The sequence below is a fragment of the Scyliorhinus canicula genome, chromosome 4 (assembly GCF_902713615.1).
Source record: "Scyliorhinus canicula chromosome 4, sScyCan1.1, whole genome shotgun sequence".
Lineage (NCBI taxonomy): Eukaryota > Metazoa > Chordata > Chondrichthyes > Carcharhiniformes > Scyliorhinidae > Scyliorhinus > Scyliorhinus canicula.
This window is the reverse complement of record NC_052149.1, coordinates 223558260-223586081: the sequence shown is the minus strand read 5'-3', so window position 1 is coordinate 223586081 and position 27822 is coordinate 223558260. Positions and strand designations below refer to the sequence as shown.

General features: G+C 46.3%; 1 protein-coding gene across 5 annotated transcripts in view; it reads left to right on the top strand.

Annotated features, from left to right (window-relative positions):
* Positions 1–27822, top strand: part of rad50 (RAD50 homolog, double strand break repair protein) — a 254033-nt gene that overhangs the window by 30783 nt on the left and 195428 nt on the right. For all 5 annotated transcript variants that reach the window (XM_038796143.1, XM_038796144.1, XM_038796147.1 and 2 more), the window contains 2 exons: positions 2379–2462; positions 13168–13319. In XM_038796143.1, the coding sequence (XP_038652071.1) occupies positions 2379–2462; positions 13168–13319 (236 nt within the window). The remainder of the gene's footprint in view (positions 1–2378; positions 2463–13167; positions 13320–27822) is intronic.

Here is a 27822-nt window from a genome sequence, read left to right as displayed (position 1 = left end):
CAAGGCCTCTTGCTCTGCTCTGGTCTGCAGACTTCAGGTTGGTATAAGTTAAAAGGGGTCAGGAGTGTCTATCTCTGGTAGCGATCGTTGTGAGACACTTACTTGCTGGCGGCTGCTGTCCGAACCTCTCTCTCTCTCCTTCAGGGTCTTCTTGGCAAAAGCTGGCCGAGGTGCTGGTCCACGGAGAAGTGCTGGTCAAGGAGAGAGGAAGGCTGGACAAGAAGACTGAACCCTGTGTGGGACCTGTCTATTATAGGTCCCAGGGATCCGCGCCCCTTTGGGCGGACTCCCTTACCTGCTTGAATCGATTGGGTCTCTTCCCAATCGATATGTTTGTATCCCCCCAATACTGAGGCTGTTCCTTAGCTACTGGGCGGGCTTTCAGGCTCTTTGTTTTCGAACCCTGTTGGTGCCTGAGTGTCTGGTATCCTTTACAATGTTGTAGTTGCTTCCCCATTTGTGTCCATTGTCTCTGGAATCGTTCCATTAACATGCTAACTATCTCGTAGATTGCCTCATTAGTATGCGGAATGTTCGTTTCGGTGCTGTCTGCTTTCTTAGCAGACAGAATCCGCACCTGCTAGGTGCAGCCTGCTGGCGCTGCAAACATTGTCCATTTTATCCTATATGCTTTGCGTTCCTCCATCGTTTAGTCTCTCCAATGTAGAGTAGACTGCATTGGGAGCAGAAAATGTAATAGACCATATTAGAGGAGATGCACATGATGCGCTGCCTCACGAGTGCTTAGGCCGTGGGATGGTGAGCATGGAGGAGGTAAAGAGGCAGGTGTTACACCAGTTATTGCATGGGAAGGTGCTGCGGGAATAGGGTGAGGTGCTGGAGGTGATGGCAGGGTATCTGGAGGGAACAATCCCTACGAAATGCTGAAGGGGGAGTGAGAATAGAATCATAGAATTTACAGTGCAGAAGGAGGCCATTTGGCCCATTGAGTCTCCACTGGCCCTTGGAAAGAGCATCTACCTAAGCCCACACCTCCACCCTATCCACGTAACCCCATCTGACCTTTTTTTGTTTTGGACAATAAGGCCAATTTAGCATAGCTAATCCACCTAACCTGCACATCTTTGGATTGTGGGAGGAAACCGGAGCACCCAGAGGAAACCCACGTAGACATGGGGAGAACGTGCAGACTCCGCACAGACAGTGACCCAAGCCGGGAATCGAACATGGGACCCTGGTGCCGTGAAGCAACTGTGCTACCGTGCTGCCCGAGTGAGGGGGAGATGTGTTTGGCGGTGGTATCATGCTGGAGTTGGCGGAACTGGCAGATGATTCTTTGAATGCGGAGGCTGGTGAGGTGAAAAGTGAGGACAAGGGGGACCCTATCCCTGTTCTGGCAGGAGGGGAAGGAGTGAGAACAGAGGTGCGGGAGATGGGTTGGAATGGTTGAAAGCCGTGTCGACCAAAAAAGCTGAGAAACCACAATTAAGGAAGTTTGAAGACGTGTTAGCAGCACCGTTTTGGAAAGTGGTATCATCAGAATCGATGTGGCAGAGGCAAAGGAGCTGGGAGAGTGGGATGGTGTCCTTACAGGCTGTGGGGTGTGAAGAGCTGTAGTCGAGGTAGCTCTGGCAGTCGGTGGGTTTGGAATGGGTACTAGTGCTCAGTCTATCTCCAGAAATTAAAATATAAACGTCAAGGAAGGGAAGGGAAGTGTCTGAGATTAACCATGTGAGGATGTTAGAAGTGTGGAAATTGGACGCAAAATTAATACATTTTCCAGGTCCTGACGGGAACATTAAGCGGCACCGAAACAGCCATCAATGTACCGATTAAAAAGAGTTGTGGGTTAGGGACGGAGTAGGACTGGAACAAGCAATATTCCACATATCCCACAAAAAGATAGGCAAAACTGGGACCATACGGGTACCCATAGCCATTTGGTTTGGAGGAAATGAGATATGTTAAAAGGAGAACTGCATTGAAAAGGAACCGCATATGAAAAGAAAGAATGTGCAGGATTATGGGGAGAAGTTGGGGCAGTGTCATGAGATGAGTTGCTCATTTGGAGGGCTGGTACAGACATGTTGGGCCAAAAGGTCGTCTTCTGTGCTGCAACAATCCTGTGATGAATAGCACAGCAATGTTAATTCAGGATGATGAAGATGCAGTAAATAGGTTTCAATATAATATAAAGGCATTTGTTTCCAGTAATGAACAGTATGAGCAAGTAATTATTCTATACTTACCTCTAACGAGTTTTAACTAGTTTAGGCAATTTGTTTTATACTAATTGATCAAAAATACATTGTGGAGTTCTTGAACAATTTTCATCTTTTAACAACTTGCCAAACTTCATGGAATGAAATCAAGCATTTATTTTGTTGCCATATGTTTTAGCTTTTGTTCTGTTGCAGACAATAATCGAGTGCCTGAAGTACATTTGTACAGGTGACTTCCCTCCTGGAACCAAAGGACAAACATTCGTCCATGACCCAAAGGTAGGACAGATTTGTGAAGGTGCACATGATGCATTTTAACTGAATTGAAATTAATTACTCTATTCCTTTTTAATAAAAAATATTTTTTATGATTCAAAAGGTGAGCATGCAACTTGTAGCTTTGTAAAATTCCAACACTCCCCATTCTAATAACTAACTACAATTTCCAGCTTTTAAACCTGTTACCATTACGTCATTGCAGTGTTAATGTAAGCCTACTTGTTGTGACACTATTAATTATTGTTAAATGTAACAACTTCGGGCAGCATGGTGGCACAGTGGTTAGCACTGCTGCCTCAGGCACTGTGGACCCGGGTTCAAATCCCGGCCCTGGATCACTGTCCGTGTGGAGTTTGCACATTATCCCCGTGTCTGCATGGGTTTCACCCCCACAACCCAAAGATGTGCAGGGTAGGTGGATTGGCCACGCTAAATTGCTTCTTAATAAAAAAAAAAGGTACAACTTGTCTTCAACATAATCATTTTTTTAAATGTTCGCCATGAGTTATCGCATTGACAGTTTCAAATACTCGCATGTTGCTGATTTGAAATTCTGTTGTATTACCTGAATAAGCCACATTAGTTGTTATTAGTTAGTGTTAAATAGCACCTATTTTAGTCTTGTTTCTGTTTGACAGAACATTTGTAGTTTGGGAATCCTGAAGGCAAATGCTTGGATTTGATGCTGTCTTCTCTTTATCATCAACAATATCCTAACTGGAAGCTGACAACGAGGGAGGCAAAAAGATTATGTATTTTTGAAATAATGCCCTAAGTTTATTTTGTAATTCACAGAGGTTCTTCACATTATTGTAGGGAAACAAGATTAATATTTTTTACTGTGCTAATTGTAAATATGTTGGTTTAAAGTTGTAGTAGTCAGAGCTCTTAAGTTTTATTCATATTAGTAAAACAACTAAAATAATACAACTTCAATTGGAAGTGGGTAGAGTTGTGACTGGCCTATGCTAGCATTTTGTCAATATGTTTTTGCTTCCTACATTCAGCTTGACCTATTCTCAGCCAATCTAAAGTTCATGCTGTTGTATGTCACTACAGTGATGTGGATATATGAACATGCAAACGAGCAGTAGGCCATGTCGTCTCTTGGTCCTGCTCTGCCATTTGACATGATCATGGCTGATCTGATTGTGGTTTCAACTCTGCTTTCCTGTCTATCATCTATACCCTTTGACTCCCATGTCAATTAAGAATCATCTAACTCAATATTAAAAATATTGAATGGCCTTGCCTCCACTCCTCTCTGGCAAGGAGAATTCCATAAAAAAATATTGAATGACCCTGCCTCCACTCCTCTGGCAAGAAGAATTCCATAAACTAACAACCGTTTGAGAGAAAGGCCCTATATAAATGCAAGTTATTGAACGCTGCAATTTTAGAGGTAATTATTGATAGGTTACCAAGAAGGATGCAGGAATTAAAGCATCTCAGTCTTAAATGGGAGACCCCTTATTTCTAAATTGTGTCCTCTCGTTCTACTCTCTCCCATAAAGCAAAACACCCTTTCAGCTTCCACCTGTCATGTCCCCATAACATCTTTGATGCTTCAATAAGATAACCTCTCATTCTTCTAAACTCCATGAATTCAGCCCCAGATGTTCAACCTTTCCTCATAAGGAAACCCCTCTGTCCCAGAATCCAGGAATCAGTCAAGTGAACATTTTCTGAACTACTTTGAATGCAAATATGTCTTTTCTTGAGTATGGAAACTAAAACTGTGCACAGTACTCCAGACCTAGCCTCACCAGCGCCTTGCACAACTGAAACAAAAGTTCCCTAATTTTATTTTTCATTCTCCTTTCAATAAATGTAAACATTCTATTTACCTTCCTAATCACTTGCTGTACCTGCAGACTAACGTTTTGTGATGCATGTACCAGGCACCCACATCGCTTTGTACCACCAAGTTCTGCAGTCTCTTGCTATTTAAATAATATACTGCTTTTCTATTTTTCCTTCCAAAGTTCACAGGTTCACGTTTTCCCACATTATACACTGCCAAACTCTAGGCTGCTCTCTTAACCTACCTATATCACATTGCAGACACCTTATGATACCAGCAGACACCAGCATATAAACAGAAACGTAAGCGGAAGAATCCGATTAAGAAGGTCGTGCAATGCTGACCTTAGGCAACAGAAAAACTCCTACATGACTGTTTGGAATCCAAATTCAAGAACTCAGCAGCCAACCTCGATATGCGGATATGCCACCACAGTCACGTGCCAAAAAGGTAGTACATGCATTCCCCAACCGGAAAGTGTGTTGAGGGCAGCAGGGTAGCATGGTGGTTAGCATAAATGCTTCACAGCTCCAGGGTCCCAGGTTCAATTCCCGGCTGGGTCACTGTCTGTGTGGAGTCTGCACGTCCTCCCCCTGTGTGCGTGGGTTTCCTCCGGGTGCTCCGGTTTTCTCCCACAGTCCAAAGATGTGCGGGTTAGGTAGATTGGCCATGCTAAATTGCCCGTAGTGTCCTAATAAAAGTAAGGTTAAGGGGGGGGTTGTTGGGTTACGGGTATAGGGTGGATACATAGGTTTGAGTAGGGTGATCATGGCTCGGCACAACATTGAGGGCCGAAGGGCCTGTTCTGTGCTGTACTGTTCTATGTTCTATGATTGCGTGCCAAAGAAGGTAGTACGAGTGTTCCCCAAACGGAAACTATGGTTCAGCTGGGAGATACACTCCTGACTGAAGTCTAGGTCTGAGGCGTTCAAGACAGGTCATGCTGAGCTAAACTAGAAATCTGGGTACGACCTCCGCAAAGCCATCAGGGATGCCAACAGACAATACCAGACTAAACTAGAGTCACAGAATAACAACACGGACTCTTGTCGGTTGTGGCAAAGCTTAAACAATATAATGGGTGACAAAGCAAAGCCGAGTAGCATCTCTGGCAACAGAGCACCCCTCCCCCGATGAACTCAATGCATTCTATGCTTGTTCTAAGCAGGAAGTCAACAAACCAGTGTCAACTGCCCCAACAGCCTCGGACACACCCATGCCTACCATCACAGCATCAGAAGTCAGATCGGCCTTCTTGAAAGTGAACCCACGGAAAGCAACGGGCCCTGACGGAGTCCCTGGTCGTGCACTGATCCTGTGCAGACCAACTGGCGGTTGTATTCGCAGACATTTTCAACCTCTTCCTACTCCGTTACAAGATTCCCACCTGCTTCAAGAAGGCCACTATTATACCAGTTCCAAAGAAGAACCAGGAAACATGCCTCAACCACTATAGTCCGGTGCGGTCATTGTGAAGTGCTTCGAGAGGTTGGTCATGAGACACATTAATTCCGTACTTCCAGAATGCCTTCACCCCCTGCATTTTGCATACCGCCACAACCGGTCCACAGCAGACACTATCTCCCTGGCCCTAAATGCATCCCTGCAGCATCTCGACAACAAAGACTCCTATGTCAGACTCCTTTTCATTGACTAAAGCTCCGCCTTCAATGCCATAATCCCAGCCAAGCTCGTATCCAAACACCAAAACCTAGGACTTGGCTCCTCCCTCTGTAACTGGATCCTTGACTTCCTGACGCATAGACCACAGTCAGTAAGGATAAACAATGACACCTCCATCGTCCTCTATACCGGGGTCTCTCAAGGCTGCGTATTTAGCTCCCTACTATACTCCTCATACACGCAAAATACCACTCCAACTCCACCTACAAGTTTCCTAATGACGGGACCGTAGCGGGTTGGATCTCAAACAACGGTGAGTCAAGAGTACAGGAGAGAGGTAGTGAACTGAGTTGCATGGTGCAACAGCAACAATCTCTCCCTCAATGTCAGCAAAAACTAAGGAATTGGTCATCAACTTCAAAAAGCGAAATATCATACACGCTCCTGACTGCATCAATGGTGCTGTGGTTGAGATGGTTGACAGCTTCAAATTCCTAAGTGTACAGATCACTAACAATCTGTCCTGGTCCACCCACGTTGACGCGATGACCATGAAAGCACAACAGCACCTATACTTCCTCAGGAAACTAAGTAAATTTGGCATGTCCACATTGACTCATCAATTTTTACAGATACACCATAGAAAGCATCCTATCTGGCTACGTCATGGCATGGTACGACAACTGCTCAGCCCAAGACCGTAAGTAGAGAGTTATGAACACAGCCCCGTCTATCATGTGAACCCGCCTCCCATCCATTGACTCTGCCTATACCTCCTGCTGCCTTGGGAAAGCAGGCAGCATAATCAAAAACCCCTCCCACCTGGGTTATTCTCTCTTTCAAACTCTTCCATCGGGCAGAAGATACAAAAGTCTGAGAACACACACCAGCAGGTTCAAAAACAGCTCTTTCCCTGCTGTTACCAGATGCCTGAATGCTCTCCTATGGACTGAACTGATCTCTCCATGCATCTTCTCTACTGTTGTAGCACTATACTCCGTATGCTTCACCCGATATCTCGGTCTATATATTTACAATTGTGTACTTATTGTATGTCCTATGTTTTTCATGTATGGAGCGATCTGCCTGGTCTGTACGCAGAACAATACTTTTCACTACACCTCGGTGCACATGACAATAAACCTATATCTAAATGCTCTCTTCAGAACTTGCTCTCCTATCTACTTTTGTGTCATTGGCAACTTTAGCAACCACATATTTGCTCGGTCCATCCTTGCGATTGATATAGATTATAAATAATCGAGACTCCACAGATCTCTGTGGCATTGCATTAGTTACAGTTTGCTGACCCGAAAATAACCCATTTATTCCTACACTTTCCTTCCTGTTGGCTAACCAATCCTCTATCCATGCGAGTATGTTACCCCCGACACCATGAGTTCTTATTTTGTGTGGTAACTTTTTCTGTGGAAGTTTATCAAATTGCTTTTGGAAATCACAAATACCACACCTACAGGTTCTCCTTTAACCATGTTGCTTGTTACTTCCTCAGATTAGAAAGTAATAATAAATTAGTCAAACCCAGTTTCCCTTTCACAAAACCATGTTGACTCTGCCTGATTGCATTAAGATTTTCTAAATGTCCTGCTATAACGTTCTTAAAAATATTTTCCCAATGACGGACGATAGCTTGGTTTGGCATAGTGGCTGAAAGAATATTCATACAACAATGATGCATCAGTGAATCAGATTACCTGCTCTAATCCTGGAAAGGTGATTGAAGCCACAAACCTGACTCTGGTGAAAGCGCTACCTATGATCAACCTGACAATGGTAGAGAATGGAGTTTATAAGAGTTTTCTTAATGTGATGCAAAGAGAGTTGACCATGTTAATGGTTTTGAACTATTTACCAACTATTTCTTTGTATCTTCATTCCAAAAAACTGGATTCCAAACTGAATGCGAAATAAAGTAAGGGCAGCGGTTGGGCTAATGTTACACCTCATAATTTTAGATACATAGCGGAGCGTATAGCAACGTTGCTTCAGCAACGGTTATGTCAGCATCACAGACTAACACATGTATTCCACCAATATTTACGATTGGGATTAACAATGTGATAATGAGCAGATAATCTGGTTTCTGATTTTGCTTGAGAGATTGATATTGGCCAAGACATCAGGGGCAAGTCCTCTGTTCTTCAAAATGGTGCCGTGGGATCTTTTACATCCACCTGAACAGGTAGATGGACCTCATTTGACATCTTATCAAAAAGACAGCACTACCAAAAGTGCAGTGCTCTCTTAGTACTAGATAATATCTACCATTCATGTTCTCACGTCCTGGAGTGGGATGTGGATCTAGAACTTGTGGTTCGGAGGTGTAAATGCTATCAATTAAGCCAGAGTTGGGAGGGGATGTAATTTTGTTCAGAGACCAGGCAAGTCCAGAATGTGAGGCAAGTCCAGAATGTGAGGCAAGTTGAGATGTACAGCAGGTGGAGAACAGAGATGGAATGGTTTGACACCACCTGAAATTATCCTTAATCTTTTTTTCATTGTTCAGCTTCTGATGAAGCCATGTATGTTCTTGATTGAAATATCATGAATTATTCTTCTGACTGCAAATAAAAAGCTCTGACCATCTTAAAGGTAGACACTAAGTTGCCATGAAAATTCGGTTTGAATTCATTAACCTTTCTTAGAGGTTTTGATTATGATCTTGGCACTGAAACATTTAAAGAACTTTTATTTCAACGAGTCAAGCTACGTACTTGGGCACAACTCTTATTGGATTCATTTTCTGGATGAATAAATGTGTTTAGTCAACTATGGCCTGCTTCTTCATTCATTTAACTATCTATGGAAGCGAGAACCTGTGGTTGAGACTCAAACAGACTACATGAAAGATTAAATGTAGAAAATTCCTGTCAAAATTAATAGGTTAGATTCGCACATGTATTTGAGGACTGCAGCTCAGAACAGTCATTAACTTTTATCAAGTTCTGAAATTTGCAAGCTGGCCAAGGAGAATGTGTGATGCTGAAAGATTATCCACCAGTCCCAGAGAGGTAACCAATTTAAAATTAGCAAAATGATCTAGTCATGCCCAAAAAGTAGTCACCTTTCTGAAATAAGGAAGAGGTGCGAATCGGCCTGTCCTGCCCATGTTTTTCATCAGAAATGTGGTGTTAATGGACTTTTTCCCTCTATATTTTTAACATGAATTCATAACTAAAGCAAGCTGAATCTCCTGAGTCATCTATATATATATATATATATATATATGTGTGTGTGTGTGTGAATGTAATAATGTGCCAGAGGGATAATTATTGCTCTTCACTGACACAATGGGGTTGCCCCACTGGCGTCCGATTTATTTTCAGGTGAAATACAGCGCAGTATCTCAAGTCTGATTGACAAATGGTTTTCAGACAATGTGCTATGTAACAATTTTAATGGTGTAAAATAAAAAAAATTACCTGGCCAATTTGGCTAGGCATGGTGTGGTCCTGAACTAGTTATCCCCTTCGCTGCTTTTGCTCCGGTCTATTCCTGTGCTCCAAAGAACCGTTGACCCCCATTCAACCCAGCTTGAGTCGAACTGCCGGACCCGGAATCTGGCAAGATATGTAACCAGCACGACACTCGACCTGAGGTTGCCGGTTTTAAGACATTACCTGTAATTGCAGAAGAACACTCGGAAATATTCAAGTAATTGAAGAGCTACAAGTTTTATTGTCAGGATGATTTTGCTGCAGTCCAGTAATCTTCAAGATTTTCTTGTACAAGTGAGGTGATATTTCTGGCCACAGTAAATATCAGCCTTGGTTCAATGTTCACAGACTCTAATCTGAGTGAGAAAGTTATGGGTTCAAGTTCCACTTGAGTGCACAAAATCGAGGCTGACATACCAGTGCAGTACTGAGAGGGTGCTGCCCTGCCAAAGGTGCAAGCTTTGGGATGAGAGGTTAAACCACGGATGGAAAAGGTCCCGTGGCACTGCTTTGAAGAAGAGTTGGAGATTCTTCCCGGAATCCTAAACAATGTTTATCCCTCAACCAACATCATGTAAACTGATTATCTGGTCATTATCCCACAAAAATGTTGACCTGTCTGTGTTAAAAAAGCTTGCTGCATCTGGAATTTAAAACCGTTCCAATTATATTGCTGCATGTTTAAATTAGCCGGGTATATTTTGTATACCCAACATTGAACTTTATTTAAATCCTAGTATAGCACTAATATCACCTCCAATATAAATAACTAGTAGAGAACTTGATATGGAATGTTGTTTTGTATGGATGTGCAATGCGGACCAAACGGAAGGAGGATATCGACTTGCTAAATAGCTATGAAATGTGTGTTTGGAAGAGAATGGAAAGGATCAGCTGGTCAGTAAAGCAAACAAAACCCCATCTGGCTCACTAATGTCCTTTTGGGAACGACATTTGCCGTTCTTACCTGGTCTGGCCTACATGTGACTCCAGATCCACAGCAATGTGGTTGACTCAAATGGCCCCTGAAATGGAGGGCGGTTAGGGATGGGCAATAAATGCTGGCCCAGCCAACGACACTCTCGGCACGGAAAATTAGTTTTAAAAAAATTAAGCATTGTGGAGAGTGAACGAGCAAAGGCATATGTTGAGCTTAATTAGGAAAAGGCGGATAAACTGCAGGGTATATCTCAAGAGGAAACAAACTTGTGAGAGTCATTAAGGAGGGAAGATTGCAAGGAAGGAGGAACAGGGAAGAGGAGAATATTAATGTTGAATGGCTTGAACATTGAAGGAAGTTATTGGCAAATGAAAAACTTGCACAGGATAGAGAGACGGGGAAAGACTATGAGCCGAGGACCTTCCTTCAAGCAGAACATGTATCATGTTGATGCTAAGTGGTTGTTTCAAAAATAAAATTGAAGCTCTGAGAAAAGATTTGTGCATTTAAAATGTGCATGGGACGGCTTTATTCAAATTTATTTAATGCTGTCCATCAAATTAGTTCAACATGGTTACTACTTCCTACCTCCGACTAATCACTTGGGCCTGAATTTTCATTCTTGACCGGTGCGCAGTGTCGGCGGATTACCCACGTCCACAAACAGGACCCCTGAAAACATGCCCCGGAAATTTGAGGTGCCTTGCCCGCTGCCCCCGTGAGGAGTTTGTAGCCAGTGTGGGGAAAAAAGAATCAAACAAAAAAAACACTCTCCAGCACTCACTCGACACGTCCCCTCACCATTCTCAAGACATTCCCCATGGCCATCCATGCCAACCCAGGACATCTTATGCACCCCATCCATCCCATGGCCCTTCATGCCTGCCAAACCAACCTATGCATGTCCATTCGTACCACTTCCAATGCAAGTATATCCTTTCTCAAATGTGGAGACCAAAACTGCACACAGTATTCCAGATGTGATCTTGTACAATTGTAAAAAGACTTATTTAATCTTGTACTCCAATCCCCTTGCAATAAAGACTATAACAGGCCATTTTCAATCCTAATTGCTTGCTGCACCTGCGTACTAACTTTGTGTCTCTTGTACCAACATATCCAAGTCTCTTTGATCGTTAACACTTACAAGTTTCTCACCTTATAAAAATATTAAGCTCCTGTAATAGTTCAGCCAAAGTGAATAACTTCAGACTTCCCTACATTAGAGCCCAACTTTCCTCTTGTTGCCTACTTGAAAATGCCTCATTTATGCGCAATCTTCGATATGTTAATCAAACCTCTACACATGCCAATATGTTTACTCCCAATTCCATGAGCCCTTACCTTGCCTATGTGCATTACCAAGTCAAGTGCCCTTTGGAAATCTAGATATGTACCTTGGTACACATGACAATAAACAAATCCGAAAATCAAAGGTCTGATTTCTGCCCTTTGGAAATCCAGATATATTTTATCTACTGGTTCTTTTTTATCCATCCTACTAGTTACAAAAAAACTTTAAAAAATTTGTTAAAACAAGATTTCACTTTAATAAAACCATATTGAGTTGTTCTAATCACGTGGCACCATTTTCACAAAGACGGGGGCGCGATTCTCCTCTCCCCACGCCGGGTGGGAGAATCGCGGGAGGGCCGGGCGAATCACGACACGCCGCACTGGCACCCCCCGCGATTCTCCCACCCCCCCAAAATGGCGTGTCACGTTTTGCGACACGCCGCTTGGAGAATCGCCGCTTGCCGTTTCTCATGGCGACCGCCGATTCTCGGGCCCGGATGGGCGGAGCGGCCTGACAAACCCGACCAGTTCACGCCGGCGTCAACCACACCTGGTTGCTGCCGGCGAGAACATCGTGCGACCGGTAAGTGTGGGGCCTGTGGGGTCGGAGGGAGGATCGAGCACCACGGGCGTGCTCATCAGATGTCTGGCCCGCGATTGGTGCCCACCGATCGTCGGGCTGGCGTCTGTAAACGACGCACTCTTCTCCCTCCGCCGCCCCGCAAGATCAAGCCACCATGTCGTGCGGGGCAGCGGAGGGAAAGACGGCAACCGCGCATGCGTGGGTTGGAGCCGGCCAACCTGCGCATGCGCGGCTGACGTTACTTCGGCGCCGCCGGCCGCGTCATTCCCAGCAAGCGTCAAGGCCGGGCGCTTGGGATTCACGCGCCGCCGCTCCTAGCCCCCCGGGGGGAAGTGTAGGGGGCGAGGAGTGGCCTCCGACGCCGGAGTGAAACACTCCGGTTTCACTCCGGCGTCAGCTGCTTCTCTCCATTTTGGAGAATCGCGCCCAGGGAGTCTCTTGATGCGGAAAATCAAACCTTTGATTTTTGAATTTGTTTATTGTCACGTGTACCAAGGAACAGTGAAAAGTACTTTTCTGTGTGCAGCTCAAACAGATCATTTAATACATGAAAAGAAAATACGTAATGGGGCAACACAAGGTACACAATGTAAATATTTAGACATCGGCATTGGGTGGAACATACAGAAATGTAGTATTAAGCTCCTGTGAAAATCCCCTAGTAGCCACACGACGCCGCCTGTTCGGGTACACTGAGAGAGAATTCAGAATGTCCAATTCACCTAACAAGCACGTCTTCCACGACTTTTGGGAGGAAACTGGGGCACCCGGAGGAAATCCACGCAGACACGGGGAGAACATGCAGACTCTGCACAGACAGTGATCCAAGCAGGGAATCGAACTTGCGTCTCTGGTGCTGTGGAGCAACAGGGCTACCGTGCCGCCCTATGATGAAGCTGATAGACACTTGACTAAGTTATCAACAGCTTATATGCATGATTTTTTATTGGCGTTTCAGATTATAACTAGTTAAAGGACAATATTGTTTACTTTTAATGAAGGTTGCCCATGAAACTGATGTGCGAGCGCAAATCCGTCTCCAGTTTCGAGATGTGAATGGAGGAGTGGTTGCTGTGCAGAGGTCAATGCTTTGCACACAGAAAGGAAAAAAGATAGAATTCAAAACGCTGGAGGGGGTGATCACACGAATGAAGTGAGTGCTGTCCCGGAACTTGTGCATTTTGTAGTTGAGTTCACCAGTTAACCATCTCTTCACAATTTGTTGTGGTTACTGATAAATCTCTTGTGACATATGTCAACAATCATTGTGTACCAAGCGTGTATTGGTCAATGACCAGGTTCTTGGGTATTGTTGCAGCTGCAGCAGTGGAGAGGAAGAAATTCTGATTTCAGCAGTGTTGGTAGAATGTTTTGAAACATTGTTGGAAACATTGGTGAAGTGTGGAAAGAAAATGACATTTCGCAGAGTAAACAGTGAGTGTCCCACTGGGAGCAAACAGTGAGTGTCCCATACAGTCCAACTGGGAGTAAGCAGTGAGTGTCCCATACAGTCCAGTTGGGAATAAATATTGAGTGTCCCTTACTGTCCAACTGAGAGTGTCCCATACTGTCCAGTTGGGAGTAAATAGCGAGTGTTCCTCAACTGATTAACTGGGAGTAACTCATGTGTGTCCCTTACTGACACACTGGAAGTAAAGAGTGGGTGTCCCTTACTGTCCCACTGGGAGTAAATAGTGAGAGTTCCTTACTGTCCAACTGGGAGTAAATAGTGAGAGTTCCTTACTGTCCAACTGGGAGTAACTCATGTGTCCTTTGCTGTCCAGCTGCGAGTAAATAATGAGTGTCCGTTACTGTCCAGCTGGATGTAAGTAGTGAGAGTCCCTAACTGTCCAGCTGGGAGTAAATAGTGAAGGTCCCTTACTGTCCAACTGGGAATAAGCAGTGAGTGTCCATTACTGTCCAGCTGGGCGTAAATAGTGAGTGTCCCTCACTGTCCAGCTGGGCGTAAATACTGACTGTCCCTTACTGTCCAGCTGGAAGTAAATAGTGAGTGTCCCTGACTGTCCAGCTGGGAGTACATAGTGAGAGTCCCTTACTGTCCAGCTGGGAACAAGCAGTGAGTGTCCCTCAATGTCCATTCGGCCCATCGAGTCTGCACCGGCTCTTGGAAAGAGCACCCTACCCAAGGTCAACACCTGCACCCTATTCCCATAACTCAATAACCCCACCTAACACTAAGGGTAATTTTGGACACTAAGGGCAACATATCATTGCCAATCCATCTAACCTGCACATCTTTGGACTGTCCAGCTGGGGGTAAACAGTGAGTGTCTCTTACTGTCCAGGTGGGAATAAGCAGCGAGAGTCCTTTACTGTCCAGCTGGAAGTAAATAGTGAGTGTCCCTTACTGTCCAGCTGGGCGTAAATAATGAGTGTCCCTTACTGTCCAACTGGGCGTAAATAGTGAGTGTCCCTTACTGTCCAGCTGGGAGCAAATAGTGAAGGCCCCTTACTGTCCAACTGGGAGTAAGCAGTGAGTGTCCATTACTGTCCAGCTGGGAGTAAATAGTGAGTGTACCTTACTGTCCAACTGGGTGTAAATAGTGAGTGTCCATTACTGTCCAGCTGGGCGTAAATAGAAAGTATCCCTTACTGTCCAGCTGGGCGTAAATAATGAGTGTCCCTTACTGTCCAACTGGGCGTAAATAGTGAGAGTCCCTAACTGTCCAGCTGGGAGCAAATAGTGAGAGTCCCTTACTGTCCAGCTGGGAGTAAATAGTGAGTGTCCCTTACTGTCCAACTGGGCGTAAATAGTGAGAGTCCCTAACTGTCCAGCTGGGAGCAAATACTGAAGGTCCCTTACTGTCCAACTGGGAATAAGCAGTGAGTGTCCATTACTGTCCAGCTGAGCGTAAATAGTGAGTGTCCCTAACTGTCCAGCTGGGAGTAAATAGTGAGAGTCCCTCACTGTCCAGCTGGGCGTAAATAGTGAGAGTCCCTTACTGTCCAGCTGGGCGTAAATAGTGAGTGTCCCTAACTCTCCAGCTGGGAGTAAATAGTGAGAGTCCCTAACTGTCCAGCTGTGCGTAAATAGTGAGTGTCCCTTACTGTCTACTGGGATTAAGCAGTGAGTGTCCATTACTGTCCAGCTGGCAGTAAATAGTGAGAGTCCATTACTGACCAGCTGGGTGTAAATAGTGAGTGTCCCTAACTGTCCAGCTGGCAGTAAACAATGAGTGCCCTTACTGTCCAACTGGGCGTAAATAGTGAGTGTCCCTTCCTTTCCAGCTGGGCGTAAATAGTGAGAGTCCCATACTGTCCAACTGCGCGTAAATAGTGAGTGTCCCTTCCTTTCCGGCTGGGCGTAAATAGTGAGTGCCCTTACTGTCCAGCTGGCAGTAAATAGTGAGAGTCCCTTACTGTCCAGCTGGCAGTAAATAGTTAGAGTCCCTTACTGTCCAGCTGGCAGTAAATAGTGAGTGTCCCTTACTGTCCAGCTGGCAGTAAATAGTGAGAGTCCCTTACTGTCCAGCTGGGAGTAAATACTGACTGTCCCTTACTGTCCAGCTGGGCAGTAAATAGTGAGAGTCCCTTACTGTCCGGCTGGGCGTAAATAGTGAGTGTCCCTTACTGTCCAGCTAGGCGTAAATACTGACTGTCCCTTACTGTCCAGCTGGCAGTAAATAGTGAGTGTCCCTTACTGTCCAGTTGGCAGTAAAGAGTGAGTGTCCCTTACTAGTTCATAGAATTTATAGTGCAGAAAGAGCCCATTCGGCTAAACGAGTCTGCACCGGCTCTTGGAAAGAGCACCCTACCCGAGATCAACACCTGCACCCTATTCCCATAACCCAATAACCCCACCTAACACTAAGGGTAATTTTGGACACTAAGGGCAACATATCATTGCCAATCCATCTAACCAGCACATCTTTGGACTCTCCGGCTGGGGGTAAACAGTAAGTGTCTCTTACTGTCCAGCTGGGTGTAAATAGTGAGTGTCTCTTACTGTCCAGCTGAGGGTAAATAGTGAGTGTCCCTAAATGTCCAGCTGGGAGTAAATAGTGAAGGTCCCTTACTGTCCAGCTGGGCGTAAATAGTGAAAGTCCCGAACTGTCCAGCTGGGCGTAAATAGTGAGCGTCCCTTACTGTCCAGCTGGCAGTAAATAGCGAGTGTCCCTTACTGTCCAGCTGGGCGTAAATAGTGAGAGTCCCTTACTGTCCAGCTGGCAGTAAATAGTGAGAGTCCCTAACTATCCAGCTGGCAGTAAATAGTGAGAGTCCCTTACTGTCCAGCTGGGAGTAAATAGTGAGTGTCCCTTACTGCCCAGCTAGCAGTAAATAGTGAGAGTCCCTTACTGTCCAGCTGGGCATAAATAGTGAGAGTCCCTTACTGTCCAGCTGGCAGTAAATAGTGAGTGGCCCTTACTGTCCAGCTGGGCGTAAATAGAGTCCCTTACTGTCCAGCTGGCAGTAAATAGTGAGTGTCCCTTACTGTCCAGCTGGGCATAAAAAGTGAGAGTCCCTTACTGTCCAGCTGGGCGTAAATAGTGAGTGTCCCTTCCTTTCCAGCTGGGCATAAAAAGTGAGAGTCCCTTACTGTCCAGCTGGGCGTAAGTAGTGAGTGCCCTTACTGTCCAGCTGGACGTAAATAGAGTCCCTTACTGTCCAGCTGGGCATAAATAGTGAGAGTCCCTTACTGTCCATCTGGCAGTAAATAGTGAGTGTCCCTTATTGTCCAGCTGGGCGTAAATAGTGAGAGTCCCTTACTGTCCAGCTGGCAGTAAATAGTGAGTGTCCCTTACTGTCCAGCTGGCAGTAAATAGTGAGAGTCCCTAACTGTCCAGCTGGGTGTAAATACTGAAAGTCCCTTACCCTCCAGCTGGGCGTAAATAGTGAGATTCCCTTACTGTCCAGCTGGACGTAAATAGTGAGAGTCCCTTCCTGTCCAGCTGGCAGTAAATATTGAAAGTCCCTTACTGTCCAGCTGGGAGTAAATAGTGAGTGTCCCTTACTGTCCAGCTGGGAGTAAATAGTGAGAGTCCCTTACTGTCCAGCTGGGAGTAAATAGTGAGTGTCCCTTACTGTCCAGCTGGGCGTAAATAGTGAGTGTCCCTTACTGTCCAGCTGGGAGTAAATAGTGAGAGTCCCTTACTTTCCAACTGGGCGTAAATAGTGAGAGTCCCTTACTGTCCAGCTGGGAGTAAATAGTGAGAGTCCCTTATTGTCCAGCTGGGAGTAAATAGTGAGAGTCCCTTACTGTCCAACTGGGCGTAAATAGTGAGAGTCCCTTACTGTCCATCTGGCAGTAAATAGTGAGTGTCCCTTATTGTCTAGCTGGGCGTAAATAGTGAGAGTCCCTTACTGTCCAGCTGGCAGTAAATAGTGAGTGTCCCTTACTGTCCAGCTGGCAGTAAATAGTGAGAGTCCCTAACTGTCCAGCTGGGCGTAAATAGTGAGATTCCCTTACTGTCCAGCTGGGAGTAAATAGTGAGTGTCCCTTACTGTCCAGCTGGGAGTAAATAGTGAGTGTCCCTTACTGTCCAGCTGGGAGTAAATAGTGAGTGTCCCTTACTGTCCAGCTGGGAATAAGCAGCGAGAGTCCTTTACTGTCCAGCTGGAAGTAAATAGTGAGTGTCTCTTACTGTCCAGCTGGGCGTAAATAATGAGTGTCCCTTACTGTCCAACTGGGCGTAAATAGTGAGTGTCCCTTACTGTCCAGCTGGGAGCAAATAGTGAAGGCCCCTTACTGTCCAACTGGGAATAAGCAGTGAGTGTCCATTACTGTCCAGCTGGGAGTCAATAGTGAGTGTACCTTACTGTCCAACTGGGTGTACATAGTGAGTGTCCATTACTGTCCAGCTGGGCGTAAATAGAAAGTATCCCTTACTGTCCAGCTGGGCGTAAATAATGAGTGTCCCTTACTGTCCAACTGGGCGTAAATAGTGAGAGTCCCTAACTGTCCAGCTGGGAGCAAATAGTGAGAGTCCCTTACTGTCCAGCTGGGAGTAAATAGTGAGTGTCCCTTACTGTCCAACTGGGCGTAAATAGTGAGAGTCCCTAACTGTCCAGCTGGGAGCAAATACTGAAGGTCCCTTACTGTCCAACTGGGAATAAGCAGTGAGTGTCCATTACTGTCCAGCTGGGCGTAAATAGTGAGTGTCCCTAACTGTCCAGCTGGGAGTAAATAGTGAGAGTCCCTCACTGTCCAGCTGGGCGTAAATAGTGAGAGTCCCTTACTGTCCAGCTGGGCGTAAATAGTGAGTGTCCCTAACTGTCCAGCTGGGAGTAAATAGTGAGTGTCCCTAACTGTCCAGCTGTGCGTAAATAGTGAGTGTTCCTTACTGTCTACTGGGAATAAGCAGTGAGTGCCCATTACTGTCCAGCTGGCAGTAAATAGTGAGAGTCCATTACTGACCAGCTGGGTGTAAATAGTGAGTGTCCCTAACTGTCCAGCTGGCAGTAAACAATGAGTGCCCTTACTGTCCAACTGGGCGTAAATAGTGAGTGTCCCATACTGTCCAACTGCACGTAAATAGTGAGTGTCCCTTCCTTTCCGGCTGGGCGTAAATAGTGAGTGCCCTTACTGTCCAGCTGGCAGTAAATAGTGAGAGTCCCTTACTGTCCAGCTGGCAGTAAATAGTGAGTGTCCCTTACTGTCCAGCTGGGAGTAAATAGTGAGAGTCCCTTACTATCCAGCTGGGAGTAAATACTGACTGTCCCTTACTGTCCAGCTGGGCGTAAATACTGACTGTCCCTTACTGTCCAGCTGGCAGTAAATAGTGAGTGTCCCTTACTGTCCAGTTGGCAGTAAAGAGTGAGTGTCCCTTACTAGTTCATAGTATTTATAGTGCAGAAAGAGCCCATTCGGCTAAACGAGTCTGCACCGGCTCTTGGAAAGAGCACCCTACCCGAGATCAACACCTGCACCCTATTCCAACTGGGCGTAAATAGTGAGAGTCCATTACTGTCCAGCTGGTCATAAATAGTGAGAGTCCCTTACTGTCCAACTGGGCGTAAATAGTGAGAGTCCCTTACTGTCCATCTGGCAGTAAATAGTGAGTGTCCCTTATTGTCTAGCTGGGCGTAAATAGTGAGAGTCCCTTACTGTCCAGCTGGCAGTAAATAGTGAGTGTCCCTTACTGTCCAGCTGGCAGTAAATAGTGAGAGTCCCTAACTGTCCAGCTGGGTGTAAATACTGAAAGTCCCTTACCCTTCAGCTGGGCGTAAATAGTGAGATTCCCTTACTGTCCAGCTGGACGTAAATAGTGAGAGTCCCTTACCGTCCAGCTGGCAGTAAATATTGAAAGTCCCTTACTGTCCAGCTGGGAGTAAATAGTGAGTGTCCCTTACTGTCCAGCTGGGAGTAAATAGTGAGTGTCCCTTACTGTCCAGCTGGGAGTAAATAGTGAGTGTCCCTTACTGTCCAGCTGGGAATAAGCAGCGAGAGTCCTTTACTGTCCAGCTGGAAGTAAATAGTGAGTGTCCCTTACTGTCCAGCTGGGCGTAAATAGTGAGTGTCCCTTACTGTCCAGCTGGGAGCAAATAGTGAAGGCCCCTTACTGTCCAACTGGGAATAAGCAGTGAGTGTCCATTACTGTCCAGCTGGGAGTAAATAGTGAGTGTACCTTACTGTCCAACTGGGTGTAAATAGTGAGTGTCCATTACTGTCCAGCTGGGCGTAAATAGAAAGTATCCCTTACTGTCCAGCTGCGCGTAAATAATGAGTGTCCCTTACTGTCCAACTGGGCGTAAATAGTGAGAGTCCCTAACTGTCCAGCTGGGAGCAAATAGTGAGAGTCCCTTACTGTCCAGCTGGGAGTAAATAGTGAGTGTCCCTTACTGTCAAACTGGGCGTAAATAGTGAGAGTCCCTAACTGTCCAGCTGGGAGCAAATACTGATGGTCCCTTACTGTCCAACTGGGAATAAGCAGTGAGTGTCCATTACTGTCCAGCTGGGCGTAAATAGTGAGTGTCCCTAACTGTACAGCTGGGAGTAAATAGTGAGAGTCCATCACTGTCCAGCTGGGCGTAAATAGTGAGAGTCCCTTACTGTCCAGCTGGGCGTAAATAGTGATTGTCCCTAACTGTCCAGCTGGGAGTAAATAGTTAGAGTCCCTAACTGTCCAGCTGTGCGTAAATAGTGAGTGTCCCTTACTGTCTACTGGGAATAAGCAGTGAGTGTCCATTACTGTCCAGCTGGCAGTAAATAGTGAGAGTCCATTACTGACCAGCTGGGTGTAAATAGTGAGTGCACCTAACTGTCCAGCTGGCAGTAAACAATGAGTGCCCTTACTGTCCAACTGGGCGTAAATAGTGAGTGTCCCATACTGTCCAACTGCGCGTAAATAGTGAGTGTCCCTTCCTTTCCGGCTGGGCGTAAATAGTGAGTGCCCTTACTGTCCAGCTGGCAGTAAATAGTGAGTGTCCCTTACTGTCCAGCTGGGAGTAAATACTGACTGTCCCTTACTGTCCAGCTGGGCAGTAAATAGTGAGAGTCCCTTACTGTCCGGCTGGGCGTAAATAGTGAGTGTCCCTTACTGTCCAGCTGGGCGTAAATACTGACTGTCCCTTACTGTCCAGCTGGCAGTAAATAGTGAGTGTCCCTTACTGTCCAGTTGGCAGTAAAGAGTGAGTGTCCCTTACTAGTTCATAGTATTAATAGTGCAGAAAGAGCCCATTCGGCTAAACGAGTCTGCACCGGCTCTTGGAAAGAGCACTCTACCCGAGATCAACACCTGCACCCTATTCCCATAACCCAATAACCCCACCTAACACTAAGGGTAATTTTGGACACTAAGGGCAACATATCATTGCCAATCCATCTAACCAGCACATCTTTGGACTCTCCGGCTGGGGGTAAACAGTAAGTGTCTCTTACTGTCCAGCTGGGTGTAAATAGTGAGTGTCTCTTACTGTCCAGCTGAGGGTAAATAGTGAGTGTCCCTAAATGTCCAGCTGGGAGTAAATAGTGAAGGTCCCTTACTGTCCAGCTGGGCGTAAATAGTGAAAGTCCCGAACTGTCCAGCTGGGCGTAAATAGTGAGCGTCCCTTACTGTCCAGCTGGCAGTAAATAGCGAATGTCCCTTACTGTCCAGCTGGGCGTAAATAGTGAGAGTCCCTTACTGTCCAGCTGGCAGTAAATAGTGAGAGTCCCCAACTATCCAGCTGGCAGTAAATAGTGAGAGTCCCTTACTGTCCAGCTGGGAGTAAATAGTGAGTGTCCCTTACTGCCCAGCTAGCAGTAAATAGTGAGAGTCCCTTACTGTCCAGCTGGGCATAAATAGTGAGAGTCCCTTACTGTCCAGCTGGCAGTAAATAGTGAGTGGCCCTTACTGTCCAGCTGGGCGTAAATAGAGTCCCTTACTGTCCAGCTGGCAGTAAATAGTGAGTGTCCCTTACTGTCCAGCTGGGCATAAAAAGTGAGAGTCCCTTACTGTCCAGCTGGGCGTAAATAGTGAGTGTCCCTTCCTTTCCAGCTGGGCATAAAAAGTGAGAGTCCCTTACTGTCCAGCTGGGCGTAAGTAGTGAGTGCCCTTACTGTCCAGCTGGACGTAAATAGAGTCCCTTACTGTCCAGCTGGGCATAAATAGTGAGAGTCCCTTACTGTCCATCTGGCAGTAAATAGTGAGTGTCCCTTATTGTCCAGCTGGGCGTAAATAGTGAGAGTCCCTTACTGTCCAGCTGGCAGTAAATAGTGAGTGTCCCTTACTGTCCAGCTGGCAGTAAATAGTGAGAGTCCCTAACTGTCCAGCTGGGTGTAAATACTGAAAGTCCCTTACCCTCCAGCTGGGCGTAAATAGTGAGATTCCCTTACTGTCCAGCTGGACGTAAATAGTGAGAGTCCCTTACTGTTCAGCTGGCAGTAAATATTGAAAGTCCCTTACTGTCCAGCTGGGAATAAATAGTGAGTGTCCCTTACTGTCCAGCTGGGAGTAAATAGTGAGTGTCCCTTACTGTCCAGCTGGGAGTAAATAGTGAGTGTCCCTTACTGTCCAGCTGGGCGTAAATAGTGAGTGTCCCTTACTGTCCAGCTGGGAGTAAATAGTGAGAGTCCCTTACTGTCCAACTGGGCGTAAATAGTGAGAGTCCCTTACTGTCCAGCTGGGAGTAAATAGTGAGTGTCCCTTACTGTCCAGCTGGGAGTAAATAGTGAGAGTCCCTGACTGTCCAGCTGGCAGTAAATAGTGAGAATCCCTTACTGTCCAGCTGGGAGTAAATAGTGAGAGTCCCTTACTGTCCAGCTGGCAGTAAATAGTGAGTGTCCCTTATTGTCCAGCTGGGCGTAAATAGTGAGAGTCCCTTACTGTCCAGCTGGCAGTAAATAGTGAGTGTCCCTTACTGTCCAGCTGGCAGTAAATAGTGAGAGTCCCTAACTGTCCAGCTGGGTGTAAATACTGAAAGTCCCTTACCCTCCAGCTGGGAGTAAATAGTGAGATTCCCTTACTGTCCAGCTGGACGTAAATAGTGAGAGTCCCTTACTGTTCAGCTGGCAGTAAATATTGAAAGTCCCTTACTGTCCAGCTGGGAATAAATAGTGAGTGTCCCTTACTGTCCAGCTGGGAGTAAATAGTGAGTGTCCCTTACTGTCCAGCTGGGAGTAAATAGTGAGAGTCCCTTACTATCCAGCTGGCAGTAAATAGTGAGTGTCCCTTACTGTCCAGCTGAGAGTAAATAGTGAGAGTCCCTTACTGTCCAGCTGGCAGTAAATAGTGAGTGTCCCTTACTGTCCAGCTGGGAGTAAATAGTGAGTGTCCCTTACTGTCCAGCTGGGCGTAAATAGTGAGTGTCCCTTACTGTCCAGCTGGGCGTAAATAGTGAGTGTCCCTTACTGTCCAGCTGGACGTAAATAGTGAGAGTCCCTTACTGTCCAGCTGGGCATAAATAGTGAGAGTCCCTTACTGTCCAGCTGGCAGTAAATAGTGAGAGTCCCTTACTGTCCAGCTGGACGTAAATAGTGAGAGTCCCTTACTGTCCAGCTGGCAGTAAATAGTGAGTGTCCCTTACTGTCCAGCTGGGCGTAAATAGTGAGTGTCCCTTACTGTCCAGCTGGACGTAAATAGTGAGAGTCCCTTACTGTCCAGCTGGGCATAAATAGTGAGTGTCCCTTACTGTCCAGCTGGCAGTAAATATTGAAAGTCCCTTACTGTCCAGCTGGCAGTAAATAGTGAGAGTCCCTTACTGTCCAGCTGGGAGTAAATAGTGAGTGTCCCTTACTGTCCAGCTGGGCGTAAATAGTGAGTGTCCCTTACTGTCCAGCTGGGCGTAAATACTGAGTGTCCCTTACTGTCCAGCTGGACGTAAATAGTGAGAGTCCCTTACTGTCCCTCTGGGCATAAATAGTGAGAGTCCCTTACTGTCCAGCTGGGAGTAAATAGTGAGAGTCCATTACTGTCCAGCTGGACGTAAATAGTGAGTGTCCCTTCCTTTCCAGCTGGGCATAAATAGTGAGTGCCCTTACTGTCCAGCTGGGCGTAAATAGAGTCCCTTACTGTCCAGCTGGCAGTAAATAGTGAGTGTCCCTTACTGTCCAGCTGGGAGTAAATAGTGAGAGTCCCTTACTATCCAGCTGGCAGTAAATAGTGAGTGTCCCTTACTGTCCAGCTGGGAGTAAATAGTGAGAGTCCCTTACTGTCCAGCTGGCAGTAAATAGTGAGTGTCCCTTACTGTCCAGCTGGGAGTAAATAGTGAGTGTCCCTTACTGTCCAGCTGGGCGTAAATAGTGAGTGTCCCTTACTGTCCAGCTGGGCGTAAATAGTGAGTGTCCCTTACTGTCCAGCTGGACGTAAATAGTGAGAGTCCCTTACTGTCCAGCTGGGCATAAATAGTGAGAGTCCCTTACTGTCCAGCTGGCAGTAAATAGTGAGAGTCCCTTACTGTCCAGCTGGACGTAAATAGTGAGAGTCCCTTACTGTCCAGCTGGCAGTAAATAGTGAGTGTCCCTTACTGTCCAGCTGGGCGTAAATAGTGAGTGTCCCTTACTGTCCAGCTGGACGTAAATAGTGAGAGTCCCTTACTGTCCAGCTGGGCATAAATAGTGAGTGTCCCTTACTGTCCAGCTGGCAGTAAATATTGAAAGTCCCTTACTGTCCAGCTGGCAGTAAATAGTGAGAGTCCCTTACTGTCCAGCTGGGAGTAAATAGTGAGTGTCCCTTACTGTCCAGCTGGGCGTAAATAGTGAGTGTCCCTTACTGTCCAGCTGGGCGTAAATACTGAGTGTCCCTTACTGTCCAGCTGGACGTAAATAGTGAGAGTCCCTTACTGTCCCTCTGGGCATAAATAGTGAGAGTCCCTTACTGTCCAGCTGGCAGTAAATAGTGAGTGTCCCTTACTGTCCAGCTGGACGTAAATAGTGAGAGTCCCTTACTGTCCAGCTGGCAGTAAATAGTGAGTGTCCCTTTCTGTCCAGCTGGACGTGAAGAGTGAGAGTCCCTTACTGTCCAGCTGGCAGTAAATATTGAAAGTCCCTTACTGTCCAGCTGGCAGTAAATAGTGAGAGTCCCTTACTGTCCAGCTGGGAGTAAATAGTGAGTGTCCCTTACTGTCCAACTGGGCGTAAATAGTGAGAGTCCATTACTGTCCAGCTGGGCATAAATAGTGAGAGTCCCTTACTGTCCAACTGGGAGTAAATAGTGAGTGTCCCTTACTGTCCAACTGGGCATAAATAGTGAGAGTCCATTACTGTCCAGCTGGGCGTAAATAGTGAGTGTCCCTTACTGTCCAACTGGCAGTAAATAGTGAGTGTCCCTTACTGTCCAGCTGGACGTAAATAGTGAGAGTCCCTTACTGTCCAGCTGGCAGTAAATAGTGAGTGTCCCTTACTGTCCAGCCTGGAGTAAATAGTGAGAGTCCCTTACTGTCCAGCCGGGAGTAAATAGTGAGAGTCCCTTACTGTCCAGCTGGGAGTAAATAGTGAGAGTCCCTTACTGTCCAGCTGGGAGTAAATAGTGAGAGTCCCTTACTGTCCAACTGGGCGTAGATAGTGAGTGTCCCTAACTGTCCAGCTGGCAGTAAAGCGTGAGTGTCCCTTACTGTCCAACTGGGCGTAAATAGTGAGAGTCCATTACTATCCAGCTGGGCATAAATAGTGAGAGTCCCTTACTGTCCAACTGGGCGTAAATAGTGAGTGTCCCTTACTCTCCAACTGGCAGTAAATAGTGGGTGTCCCTAACTGCCCAGCTGGCAGTAAATAGTGAGTGTCCCTTACTGTCCAGCTGGACGTAAATAGTGAGAGTCCATTACTGTCCAGCTGGGCGTAAATAGTGAGAGTCCCTTACTGTCCAACTGGGCATAAATAGTGAGAGTCCCTAACTGTCCAACCATGCGTAAATAGTGAGAGTCCCTTACTGTTCAGCTGGGCGTAAATAGTGAGAGTCCCTTACTGTCCAGCTGGGAAGAAGCAGTGAGTGTCCCTTACTGTCCAGCTGGGCTTAAATAGTGAGTGTCCCTTACTGTCCAACTGGGCGTAAATAGTGAAAGTCCATTACTGTCCAGCTGTCAGTAAATAATGAGAGTCCCTTACTGTCCAGCTGGGCTTAAATAGTGAGTGTCCCTTACTGTCCAGCTGGGAATAAGCAGTGAGTGTCCCTTCCTTTCCAGCTGGCAGTAAATAGTGAGAGTCTCTTACTGTCCACCTGGGAATAAGCAGTGAGTGTCCCTAGCTGTCCAGCTGGCAGTAAATAGTGAGTGTCCCTTACTGTCCAGCTGGGAATAAGCAGTGAGAGTTCCTTACTGTCCAGCTAGCAGTAAATAGTGAGAGTCCATTACTGTCCAGCTAGCAGTAAATAGTGAGTGTCCCTTACAGTCCAGCTGGGAGTAGATAATGAGTGTCCCTTAGTGTCCAGCTGGGAGTAAATAGTGAGTGTTCCTTACTGACCAGCTGGGCGTAAATAGTGAGTGTCCCTTACTGTCCAGCCGGGAGTGAATAGTGAGTGTCCCTTACTGTCCAACTGGGCGTAAATAGTGAGAGTCCATTACTGTCCAACTGGGCGTAAATAGTGAGTGTCCCTTACTGTCCAACTGGCAGTAAATAGTGGGTGTCCCTAACTGTCCAGCTGGGCGTAAATAGTGAGAGTCCCTTCCTGTCCAACTGGGCGTAAATAGTGAGAGTCCATTACTGTCCACATGGCAGTAAATAGTGAGAGTCCCTTACTGTCCAGCTGGGAGTAAATAGTGAGTGTCCCTTACTATCCAACTGGGCGTAAATAGTGAGAGTCACTAACTGTCCAACTGGGCGTAAATAGTGAGAGTCCCTTACTGTCCAACTGGGCGTAAATAGTGAGAGTCCCTTACTGTCCAGCTGGGCATAAATAGTGAGAGTCCCTTACTGTCCAACTGGGCGTAAATAGTGAGAGTCCCTTACTGTCCAGCTGGCAGTAAATAGTGAGTGTCCCTTACTGTCCAGCTGGACGTAAATAGTGAGAGTCCCTTACTGTCCAGCTGGACGTAAATAGTGAGAGTCCCTAACTGTCCAGCTGGCAGTAAATATTGAAAGTCCCTTACTGTCCAGCTGGCAGTAAATAGTGAGAGTCCCTAACTGTCCAACTGGGCGTAAATAGTGAGAGTCCATTACTGTCCACATGGCAGTAAATAGTGAGTGTCCCTTACTGTCCAACTGGGCGTAAATAGTGAGAGTCCCTTACTGTCCAGCTGGGAGTAAATAGTGAGTGTCCCTTACTATCCAACTGGGCGTAAATAGTGAGAGTCCCTTACTGTCCAGCTGGGAGTAAATAGTGAGTGTCCCTTACTGTCCAACTGGGCGTAAATAGTGAGAGTCACTAACTGTCCAACTGGGCGTAAATAGTGAGTGTCCCTTACTGTCCAGCTGGCAGTAAATAGTGAGAGTCCCTTACTGTCCAGCTGGCAGTAAATAGTGAGAGTCCCTAACTGTCCAGCTGGGAGTAAATAGTGAGAGTCCCTTACTGTCCAGCTGGGCGTAGATAGTGAGAGTCCCTTACTGTCCAACTGGGCGTAGATAGTGAGTGTCCCTAACTGTCCAGCTGGCAGTAAATCGTGAGTGTCCCTTACTGTCCAACTGGGCGTAAATAGTGAGAGTCCATTACTGTCCAGCTGGGCATAAATAGTGAGAGTCCCTTACTGTCCAACTGGGTGTAAATAGTGAGAGTCCATTACTGTCCAGCTGGGCATAAATAGTGAGAGTCCCTTACTGTCCAGCTGGGCGTAAATTGTGAGTGTCCCTTACTCTCCAACTGGCAGTAAATAGTGGGTGTCCCTAACTGTCCAGCTGGCAGTAAATAGTGAGTGTCCCTTACTGTCCAGCTGGGAAGAAGCAGTGAGTGTCCCTTACTGTCCAGCTGGGCTTAAATAGTGAGTGTCCCTTACTGTCCAACTGGGCGTAAATAGTGAGAGTCACTAACTGTCCAACTGGGCGTAAATAGTGAGAGTCCCTTACTGTCCAACTGGGCATAAATAGTGAGAGTCCCTAACTGTCCAACCATGCGTAAATAGTGAGAGTCCCTTACGGTTCAGCTGGGCGTAAATAGTGAGAGTCCCTTACTGTCCAGCTGGGAAGAAGCAGTGAGTGTCCATTACTGTCCAGCTGGGCGTAAATATTGAGAGTCCCTTACTGTCCAACTGGGCATAAATAGTGAGAGTCCCTAACTGTCCAACCATGCGTAAATAGTGAGAGTCCCTTACGGTTCAGCTAGGCGTAAATAGTGAGAGTCCCTTACTGTCCA